The sequence below is a fragment of the Rhinatrema bivittatum genome, chromosome 19, assembly GCF_901001135.1.
Source record: "Rhinatrema bivittatum chromosome 19, aRhiBiv1.1, whole genome shotgun sequence".
NCBI lineage: Eukaryota > Metazoa > Chordata > Amphibia > Gymnophiona > Rhinatrematidae > Rhinatrema > Rhinatrema bivittatum.
The window spans coordinates 1,408,738-1,420,279 of NC_042633.1; the positions used below are offsets into that span (position 1 = coordinate 1,408,738).

The window sequence follows — 11,542 nt, forward strand, 5'->3', positions numbered from 1 at the left end:
TGAAGGCTTATTGGTTACGGGTAGTGACTGCCGCACCAGCAAGTTACCCCCATGCACTCTTTCCTTCATTCCCATCCTGTAGCCTTTAGTGATTCTCAGTATTTATCCCATGCCCTTTGAAATCTTTCACCGTTTCTGTCTTCACCACCTCCTCCGGAAGGGCATTCCAGGCATCCACCACCCTCTCCGTGAAGAAATATTTCCTGACGTTGGCTCTGAGTCATCCTCCCTGGAGTTTCACTACGTGACCCCTAGTTCTACTGATTTCTTTCCAGCGGAGAAGGTTTGTCGTTGATTGTTCACCATTAATCCACTAATAATGGTTAATGGCTATCCGGTAGGTAGGCAAAACAAAACCTTTTAACGTTTTGAACTAAAAGAGGACCTTGAGGCTTACCCTCTTGATTTCCAAGCTTTTTATGGCCACCAAAATGTTTCAAAAACAATCGTCCATTTGTTTCTTATCTCCATAAAATGTTCTCACACATTCCCACTTTTTCCAACGACTGATATCCTCTCTTGCTCTGAATGCCCCCCTCCAATAGTACGCCGCCTCACATCTAGCTGCTAGAATGACTCCAAATAATTCCCATTTATCACGTTCCAACACAGGCATCTTCTGGAACAGAATTAATGGGGTCTTTTGATACCTTTTGCCCCCGCCCTATTATATAAATTGATTGACGGATCTTCTCCGAAAATCCCACCAAACTCGGGGCACTCCTGCCGTACGTGCACGGAAGAACCTCGCAACCCCGCAGAGTCTCCCTACATCAATCCCCCTCTCCAGGTACCAACTCGTGCAAACGAGCAGGGGTCAAGCTGCAGCGAAAGTACATTACGTAACGGAGCTTCTCCTCGGGGAAGGAAAGCACAAACCCACATCTTATCTCCTAAGGTAGGCTTCCCAGTTATCCCACAGATCCCCGATCAGACCGCAGCGAAAGTACATTACGTAACGGAGCTTCTCCTCAGGGAAGGAAAGCACAAACCCACATCTTATCTCCTAAGGTAGGATTCCCATTTATCCCACAGATCCCTGGTCAGACTGCAGTGAAAGTACATTACGTAAGGGAGCTTCTCCTCGGGGAAGGAAAGCACAAACCCACATCTTAGTCTCCTAAGGTAGGCTTCCCATTTATCCCACAGACCCCGGGTCAGACCGCAGTGAAAGTACATTACGTAAGGGAGCTTCTCCTCGGGGAAGGAAAGCACAAACCCACATCTTATCTCCTAAGGTAGGCTTCCCATTTATTTATTTATTTTATTTATTTTTAATTTTTATATACCGGAATTCCTGTATACGATACAAATCAGTCCGGTTTACATGAAACGAAAAGATTGCCCTGGTCTGGGAGGTCAGACCGGGGTTTTTTTACAAAGAACATTGAACAATAATATATAATACATTGAACAATAACATATAATACAATCCTTGAACATTGAACAATAACAATAAATACTTAAATTAAGCCAATTGGCATGTTAAACTTAAATTAAACGTAAAATTAAATTGAAATTTAATTTTGGATAATATTGTATATTATTAACTGTAATACAAAATATTCCCAAGTTCAGTCAGGATAAGGCGCTTAGTTAAATTCTGGAGATTGGAACACTTGCCTGAAGAGCCAGGTTTTTAACTTTTTTTTTTAACTCTGGTAGACTGGGTTCGAGGCGTAGGTCTGGGGGGAGAGCGTTCCAATGATGTGGTCCTGCAGTTGAGAGTGCTCTTTTTCTTAGTAATGATGTTGCTGGAGGGGCGAACAATGTGCCTCTGTAGGCGCTTCTGATGGGTCTGGAGGATAGGTGTGGAAGAAGTTGAGTTTGGAGTGATATCGGAGCGATGTTGTGTATTGATTTATGAATAATGGTGAGGGTTTTAAAAAGGATTCTCTGTTTGATGGGTAGCCAGTGGAGGTTGCTCAGAATGGGGGAAATATGTTCTCTTTTATTGGTGTTTGTTAGGATTCTGGCAGCGGCGTTTTGTACCATCTGTAGAGGCTTAATACTGTTGGCAGGGAGGCCAAGGACAATTGCGTTGCAATAGTCGAGTTTTGAAAAAATAATGGATTGTAGGACGAGGCGAAAGTCGTTGAAGTGAAGGAGTGGTTTTAACTTTTTGAGGACTTGTAGTTTATAGAAACAGTCCTTGGTGGTGGTATTTATAAATTTTTTTACGTTAAGTTGACTGTCAAGCCATGCTCCTAGATCCCTGATGTCTGAGGGGAGATAAATGTTTAATGAGGAGGGTTGCGAAAGGCTGGGTGAGTAGATACGTGGGTCTAGTGAGATAAGTAGCATCTCTGTTTTGCTGGAGTTTAAAATCAAGTTAAGGTTGGAGAGGAGTTGTTTAATTGGTTGTAAACAATCCTCCCAGAAGGAGGATTGTTTACAGATCACAGATCCCCGGTCAGACCGCGGCGAAAGTACATTACGTAACGGAGCTTCTCCTCGGGGAAGGAAAGCACAAACCCACATCTTATCTCCTATGGTAGGCTTCCCATTTATCCCACAGATCCCCGGTCAGTCCGCAGTGAAAGTACATTAACGTAAGGGAGCTTCTCCTCGGGGAAGGAAAGCACAAACCCACATCTTATCTCCTAAGGTAGGCTTCCCAGTAATCCCACAGATCCCCGGTCAGACTGCAGCGAAAGTACATTACGTAACGGAGCTTCTCCTCGGGGAAGGAAAGCACAAACCCACATCTTATCTCCTAAGGTAGGCTTCCCATTTATCCCACAGATCCCCGGTCAGACCGCGGCGAAAGTACATTACGTAACGGAGCTTCTCCTCGGGGAAGGAAAGCACAAACCCACATCTTATCTCCTAAGGTAGGCTTCCCATTTATCCCACAGATCCCCGGTCAGACCGCGGCGAAAGTACATTACGTAACGGAGCTTCTCCTCGGGGAAGGAAAGCACAAACCCACATCTTATCTCCTAAGGTAGGCTTCCCATTTATCCCACAGATCCCCGGTCAGACCGCGGCGAAAGTACATTACGTAACGGAGCTTCTCCTCGGGGAAGGAAAGCACAAACCCACATCTTATCTCCTAAGGTAGGCTTCCCAGTTATCCCACAGATCCCCGGTCAGACCGCAGTGAAAGTACATTACGAAAGGGAGCTTCGCCTCGGGGAAGGAAAGCACAAACCCACATCTTATCTCCTAAGGTAGGCTTCCCATTTATCCCACAGACCCCGGGTCAGACCGCAGTGAAAGTACATTACGTAACGGAGCTTCTCCTCGGGGAAGGAAAGCACAAACCCACATCTTAGTCTCCCCCCCTACGAAACGGAAAGCGGATTCTGCATCACACAGGAAGTCTCATAAGCGGAGATCCACGTCCTCATTCCTCCTTACATTCAGGTGCATTGGCTCTAGCGGCATTTTAAACTCTCGGTGACAATTTTTTTAACTTATTGCAAACATAGTGAGTTAAAAATGTGTGCTCCCCTGCCAGCAGGTGGGAAACGTCACCCTACATACAGCCCTGCAGTGACCGCGGCCCCTCAGTATCTCTCTCCATCTCCTTTAGGAAATGATCGTTAAAAACTGCAGTAAATGGTGTAAGATTTGCGATTGAATCTTTATTCACCTTTTTACTTAGGTCAGTGTGAAATACCCCACAGCACACAGGAAGGGCGGTGTTAAGAAGGAATATTTTGCTCACCGCTCTTGGTCTCCGTCTCCTCCCCGCCCATTCTCAGGATCTCTGCTGTAGCGTCAGGACTGGGACCTCGGATGCCTGTTAGAGAATGAGATTGTGCCTTCAGCTTTTAAACAGTCTGGGATATTGACCTAAGAAAGGCAAATCCTGAACTGCCAATCGGTTTTCTCAGCATTAAGTGCACTTACGTGGGTAAATGGCTTTTGAAAAATGCTAGGACGGTCTGTTACATTTGCACGCATAACTCCTTTCATAATTCTCCTGCTGGGGTCCCACAATCCCATGAGGATGGAAACCGTTTGCTGTAAAATCCCCCCTCCCTCCCTCCTGCTGCTCCCCCTGCCTTCCTCCCTCTTACTGTTCCCAGTGGGGCTTTTCCTGCTGCCACTGTGAGCCCTCCACACAAGAAAGGTCAGAGGCCAGGGACGTGATTTAACGCCTCCTCCCCGCTGTGTCTGGTCCAGAGGAGGCATCGTGACTCAGCAATGTTTGGATCGGCCCAGCAGTACCTTTAATCCAAGCTGCATCGCCTGCTTCATTCAGCTCCTCACAGGCGCCTGGGATGCTCAGGTTCCCTCTGTCCTCAGATCTCGGGGGCTCAGTCCCACGTCCTTCTTGCTTAAATCGGATTAAAATGTCAGGGGTGACACTGGGGGAGCCTGGGATGGGAAAAGATGGTTACAATATGTAGAAAAATTACCCCAGAGCCTGTATTATCAGTGCAAGTGAGCTCAGGATTATGCTGTATTCATAAATACTGCCACCAGTGCTGCACTAAGAAAAGAGGGTGCTGCTGTGCTGATCATCATCAGAAATCCATTCTAACAGAAACCTGATCATTTTAACACCGAGGTGGGTGACTTAATTCCACAGGATCTACAAAATAATCTGGTGTGGTTACTGCTATTGCAAAAACATGCTGAACATTTCTACCTCAAAGAGTATTTTTGTTAAACCAGATGTTTTTTATCCAGCTGCCAGATTTCAGAAATCTGATTCTATCTGGCTCCTCCGCTTCATTATAATTATATGAGGCAGGGTGGGAGATGTCACTAGAAGGCACCAAAGCCAAGGAATTCTTAGACAGGAGTGCGAGGGAAGGTGGAAAGGAGACTCCTGGAGAAGAGGACAGGATATGAAGATGATGGAGGAATGTTAAGAGGAAACGTGAGAGAATATTTCTTTACTGACAGGGTGGTGGATGCCTGGAGTCCCCTCCTGACAGAGGCAGCAGCAGCATCCAACCAATCAGCAAATTTACACAGATTTAAGATGGACACAGAGCGTGGTGGTAAAGGCAGGTGGGGAGCACCGGGTACAAGAAACGAGGGAGGGGCCTGTGTGTTAGCTCAGTCGTATGGAAATCCAGAGGGAAGAGGAGGGGAGAATACAAGACGAGGGCAGGGAGTGGTACTTGCCTGTTACAGGAGGGTGAATCCCTTCAGTCGTCTCTGATTCAGGAGGATCCAGGAAGGGCAGATCTTCCTCTTGTTTAACGCTCAGTGAGAACACAGACGTTACAATCGGAAGGCCTGGGATGAGAAAACAAACTTGTCTAGGAGGATTCACCCAGGACCTGCTAATATTTTACTAGGAAATGGATTTGAAGTCTCCAAATGTTTAATGTTAATGCCCCATCGCCTGTGATCTGAAAATGCAAAGCCCTTTAAATCCAGAACATTTACTTACTGATGCTGGGGTCCTTCATGGTTTCTTTCCCCTCCAGCTCCCAGTGCTGAGGGAAATATTTCTCATCTTCTTTCTTAATCTTGAATACAACATCAGGATTAAGAATGGAATAACCTGCCAATAAGAAATAGCAAAATTACTTGTGCAGGCCTTGGAGCTTTTATCTGTTCACTGTTCTGATTCAGAGGTGCATCTGTGTGTGTGTGTCTATGTCTCTGTGTGTGTGTGTGTCTGTGTGTTTTTTTTATTTTTTGTTTATCGGCTCGGGCGCAGCCGATAAACAAAACCGCGATCGGGCGGGACGAAAAAAAAATACACGATGTGAATCGGAACCGGAATCAGAACCGATTCCAGTTCCGATTCACATTTCTAATATGCAACACCTTGCACTTGTCCACATTAAATTTCATCTGCCATTTGGATGCCCAATTTTCCAGTCTTGCAAGGTCCTCCTGTAAATTATCACAGTCTGCTTGTGATTTAACTACTCTGAATAATTTTGTATCATCCGCAAATTTGATAACCTCACTCGTCGTATTCCTTTCCAGATCATTTATATATATATTGAAAAGCACCGGTCCAAGTACAGATCCCTGAGGAACTCCACTGTTTACCCTTTTCCACTGAGAAAATTGACCATTTAATCCTACTCTCTGTTTCCTGTCTGTTAACCAGTTTGTAATACACGAAAGGACATCGCCACCTATCCCATGACTTTTTACTTTTCTTAGAAGCCTCTCATGACGGACTTTGTCAAACGCCTTCTGAAAATCCAAATACACTACATCTACCGGTTCACCTTTATCCACATGTTTATTAACTCCTTCAAAAAAATGAAGCAGATTTGTTAGGCAAGACTTTCCTTTGGGTAAATCCATGTTGACTGTGTTCCATTAAACCGTGTCTTTCTATATGCTCTACGATTTTGATCTTGAGAATTGTTTCCACTATTTTTCCTGGCACTGAAATCAGGCTAACCGGTCTGTAGTTACCCGGATCTCCCCTGGAGCCCTTTTTAAATATTGGGGTTACATTAGCTATCCTCCAGTCTTCAGGTACAATGGATGATTTTAATGATAGGTTACAAATTTTAACTAATAGATCAGAAATTTCATTTTTTATTTCCTTCAGGACCCTAGGATGCATACCATCTGGTCCAGGTGATTTGCTACTCTTTAGTTTGTCAGTCTGGCCTACTACATCTTCCAGGTTCACAGTGAGTTCGTTCACTTCGTCTGACTCATCACCCTTGAAAACCATCTCCGGAACTGGTATCTCCCCAACATCCTCATTAGTAAACACGGTAGCAAAGAATTCATTTAGTCTTTCTGCAATGGCCTTATCTTCCCTAAGAGCCCCTTTAACCCCACGGTCATCTAATGGTCCAACCAACTCCCTCACAGGTTTCTTGCTTCAGATATATTTTTTAAAGTTTTTATGAGTTTTTGCCTCTATGGCCAACTTCATTTCAAATTCTCTCTTCGCCTGTCTTATCAATGTTTTACACTTAGCTTGACAATGCTTATGTTTTATCCTATTTTCTTCAGATGGATCTTTCTTCCAATTTTTGAAGGATGTTTTTTTTTTTGGCTAAAATAGCCTCTTTCACCTCACCTTTTAATCATGATGGTAATCGTTTTGCCTTCCTTCCAACTTTCTTAATGTGTGAAATAAATTTGGACTGCGCATCTAGGATTGTATTTTTAAACAATGTCCATGCTTGTTGAATACTTTTAACTTTTGCAGCTGCACCTTTCAGTTTTTTTCTAACTATTTTCCTCATTTTATCAAAGTTTCCCTTTTGAAAGTTTAGTGTTAGAGCTGCAGATTTACTTATTGTCCCCCTTCCAGTTATTAGTTTAAATTTGATCATGTTATGATCACTGTTGCCAAGTGGCCCCACCACCGTTACCTCTCTCACCAAATCCTGCGTTCCACTAAGAATTAAATCTAAAATAGCTCCCTCTATTGTTGGTTCCTGAACCAATTGTGAAGGAGTTCAAAGAGGCATGGGATAAACACTGTGGATCCATAAAGTCTAGAGGATGTGAATGAAGAGAAGTGGCATGGGGGTGGCTTGCGGGAATGACGGCTACTACCTGGAGATTAATATCCTAATTCAATAAACATACACATGGTTAATGTGATTCCAACATTGCTCTATGCTTCAACGGCAAAAGGAAATGTGAAAAAAAAAGGATTTGCATCCACAAAAAAGCAGGGGAGTAGCTTGCTTGTTACGGCGGTTACTACCCCAAACCAAATAAGCCTGACACTTCACTTTCAATGATATCCAGCATAGCTCTCTGCTTCAGTGGAAGGGGGAATGATGAAAAGATGATTTATATTCAGACAACAACCAACAAGGACTGAGTTGCACAGGCTGGATAAACATGCGTGGGAGTAGCTTGCTATGACAGTGGTTACTACCCCTAACCAATTAGCTAGATACTTCACTTAGATCCAGCTCCAGCACTGCTAAATACATCGATGGCGGGGGTGGAAGGGAAATAGAACAAAAAGTCACTTACAAGGGACAAGAGTAACAGACAGGTATGGGGAAAAAAAAAAGTGAAAGCTTGCTGGGCAGACTGGATGGACCATTTGGTCTTCTTCTGCCGTCATTTCTATGTTTCTATGTGTGTGTGTGTGTGTGTGTGTGTCTGTGTGTCTGTGTGTGTCTGTGTCTGTATGTGTGTCTGTGTTTCTGTGTATGTGTATCTGTGTCTGTGTGTCTGTGTCTATGTGTGTGTATCTGTGTGTGTTTGTCTGTGTGTCTGTGTGTGTGCGTGTCTGTGTCTGTGCACGCGCGCGCATCTTTGGGTATTTGTGTGACAGAGCTTGGTGAGAAGAGACACTTGCAGGCTAGCACTTGATTAAGGTTAAACCTTGGAGGGTTTCTGGTGCAGTCATTTCTATTCCTGACCCTCCTAGCTGGAGGCATTGCAGGTGCCAGTGCTCTCTGCCAGCCTGTGCCCTCCTGGAGAGGACTCCCAGCTTATCAGGAGTGTCTGAGAAGGAAAACCCCAGTGCTAGGATATAAAGATAACTCTCTCTAGAGGTCAGTGAGAGGCAGAAAGGGGGGATTTGTGACCTGTGACATCGGGTTACCTCCTGGAGGAGTTACATGTTGTGCAGTAGATTCACCTAGAACATAGCTATTATTTCAGGTCCTTTTGCAGAAGTTGCAGGTCTCAGAAAGGAATCAGAGAGGCAAATCCTCCCCCTGTTCAGCACAGAGCAGCATCTCGTGCCGGGCCTGCAGCAGAGGTGTCTCTCACTGGGCCCTGGGGAGCCACAGCAGCTCCTGTTGGACTTGGCATGAGATCAGAAGCCAGACTGTATATTATATGTGCCCAAGGGACCTGGCACCTGGGATTATTCCAGTCCTGATAAAGTGGCAGCAGCCATCCTGCAGTGTGTGTATGGGTGAGAGATGATAGAAAAGGCAGACTTACCCCGGGACAGGAGGACGCCGTGAATCTCCTTGATGACCTTCTTGTACAACTCCTTCTGCCATTCTCCCAGAATGTCCCACTCCACTTCCCAGAAATAAGCAGAGACGTCCCTGAACGTGATCGATGCCTGGAACAGCAAACAGGACACCCTCAGCCCCTCTCCCTCCAGCTTCATCTCTCTCACCTGTCTCTTTCTTTAATCTCATTTCTCTCCAGCTATCTCTCTCTGTTTTACTTCTCTTTTCCAACCCTTCCTGTCTCTTCCCCGTCTCTTCTTCTCTCTCTCTTTACTGTCTCTCAGCCCTTCCTCTTCTTATTATCTTTTGGTCTTCATCTCCTTCGCGCTGACCTTTTTCCCGCACACCTCCCTCTCCCTGTTTCTTTGCTCACCCCATCTTGGCCTCTCTCCCGTGGCAACAGGAGAAAAGCAACAGAGCAACCACAAGCCAGGGCGTGGAGGCGACCCAACCGGCCAGAGAGCTAAAGCAGAGGCATCCTCCCAGCGATGTGCAAGCTTCATGGAGCCGGATGAAGTACATTCAGCAGAACGTCTATCCTGCTGGATAACCAGCACAAATTAACTTGTCCGCTTACCTGCTTACTGAATATTGGCCTCAGTGTTTATACTGTATGTGTGTGTGTGTGTGTGTGTGTGTGAGAGCGAGACTGCGTGTATGCACACAAGAGTCTGCAGAGACACAGAGACAATCTGCACCCTCCAACTGACCTCTGCTGATCTCGGGAGGAGGGAAGGCTGGAAGAGCTGCACAGGGAAAAGGTTTCCTTTAAATGCACAAGAGGACAGAGAAGGATTGCTTACCTGATCAGACACCAGGGCACACATTGCCCTCCTCTTTTCCCTCTCAGTGCTGCAGGTGCTGGGAGGGATTCAGGCTGTTCCTGCTCAGAGGGGGCAGAGCTGATTCCTTGGGGGGCTCAGATAAAGCCCCTGCTCTCCCCCTCTGCAGATCTGGGGCTTGCAGGGATTTCCAGTCCTGGGGAGGCAGAAAGTTCTGATTTTACTCTGAGTCTTTCCTGCTCTCTGCAGCCCTGCGGACTCTACAGGAAGAGAGAGCAGCAGGAGCATGCGCAGAGCTCCCCGGCAGCCATGCTGCTTCTCCAGTGCATGCTGGGAGTATCCCACCTCCTTAAGGTGGATCTGTAGAGATAGCAGTGCGCTGCAAAGTTTCCCAGACAGGAGTGAGAAACACGTCCGGGATCAGGTCTACTCCTGTTGCATCCATCTCTGAACTTTAAACTTTTTCTCCCTTCTATGCTAATGTTGACTGCATGGCCGACCTGATCAGTGGAATTGTAACCGTCTCTTTTTAGTCAGTAAGGAGGCCCAGACAACTGATCCGTAAAGATAAACTTTTATTGCCAGCAAGATGCAGCTAAGACAACGGCTTAGTACAACTGCATGCCCCTCCCCTCCAGGAGCAGACTCTTATGCACTTTACAGTTCTTATCTTTCACACATGCGTTCTAAGCACTGCTGAGCGAGCATATTCCGGCTGAAGGGGCTACTGACCCCCTCCCTAGACACCCTGGAACTTTCGTGAAACTTCTCCCATGTTCTGCAGGAGAGGCTGCTGGGACTTGCAGTTCTGGAAAGGAATTCGCGAGTCTGCAGTAATACAGCCCATCACATAATACATCCATTGTTCTAATCTAGGTTACAGCAGTGAAAGCTTATCAGAGAATAAGAACAGCGAAGCCAAAAAAATGAAAATGTGCAATGTGCTGACAGAGAGTTCCTCAATGTCCTAATTACAGCTGTATTGCAGACTGTAAGTAAACCCGTCATGAAGCAGGGAATTCTGGTACATGAAGTCCTTTGTCAGGTTGAAGCGTTCAGACTCCTTCATTCCCCCCTTTGATACTTATCATTCTCTATGAAAAGTATCACACCATCACAACGCAACTGTGGAGCTGAAAGAAACAGAAACAAGAAAAATTAGCAATTTGAGTTCTCAGGGGGCCCTAATTTCCCAAACAGTCCGATGGTTTCTTCACGGGTTTGAGACGGATGGGCCCTAATGGCTCCACCCCCCTTTGTAGCCCGAACTTGTCATGTATGGGAAGATGGCCCAGGATAAAACATGAGGATGGTTAAACAGGTTCTATAGGCTCAGAGGAATACATGTACAGTAACAGGAGCTGCGTGGCTGTTTTGCGTTCAGCAATGTCCTTCATCACCCGACGAAGGCGGTTTGAGCAAGAAAGGAATAATTCAGGGTCCTAAAAGACAAAACAGAATTAAACTGGCTGGGATAACAAACAAGCTCTTAAATCCATCGATCATGGAAAACCAACCACGGAATCCATTGGTCCAGTCCCATGCACTATTCCACTGCTGGACAGGGACGTGTGCCATCTTGACCATGCGATCAGTGATATCTTGGATAACCTTGCTTTGGTCATCTACCTGTAAACAACAATTGGAGAGGTTAAATGTTCCACAAACCCTCCTTCCTGGGCCAGAGGGTAATCTAAAACCAATCTATTCTGGTACACTGCAGTCATAATTTTGGTATTTTCTTTTGCCCAGAGTTTAAGAGCGAGAGCAGTCGTTGGTGATGAGCTCCAGGACTGCCTGAAGCCTGATTGTTCAGTTGTTTTCCCTCTATAATGCTCCATGCACTTGAATTGTAAGAAAGGCATATTTAGAGTCTGTTTAGATATTTACAGTTTTCCTTCTGCCAACTGCAGAGCTCGAGTAAGA

The 11,542-nt window shown here is 45.6% G+C and overlaps 1 protein-coding gene across 8 annotated transcripts in view; it reads right to left on the reverse strand.

Annotated features, from left to right (window-relative positions):
* LOC115080610 (zinc finger protein 2-like) overlaps positions 1–9,886 on the reverse strand; it is a 68,704-nt gene extending 58,818 nt beyond the window's left edge. For 3 of the 8 annotated variants that reach the window (XR_003853607.1, XM_029584886.1, XM_029584885.1), the window contains exons 1-6: positions 9,638–9,886; positions 8,818–8,944; positions 5,360–5,473; positions 5,089–5,202; positions 4,180–4,329; positions 3,674–3,748 (exon numbers count right to left, since the gene is read on the reverse strand). Coding sequence is in view for 7 of the 8 variants with exons in the window: in XM_029584886.1 (XP_029440746.1) it covers positions 3,674–3,748; positions 4,180–4,329; positions 5,089–5,202; positions 5,360–5,473; positions 8,818–8,944; positions 9,638–9,661 (604 nt within the window). In the remaining variant the exon portion in view is untranslated. The remainder of the gene's footprint in view (positions 1–3,673; positions 3,749–4,179; positions 4,330–5,088; positions 5,203–5,359; positions 5,474–8,817; positions 8,945–9,637) is intronic. The other 5 variants (XM_029584882.1, XM_029584883.1, XM_029584888.1 and 2 more) reach the window with 5 other exon arrangements.
* Between the last annotated feature and the right edge of the window lie 1,656 nt (positions 9,887–11,542).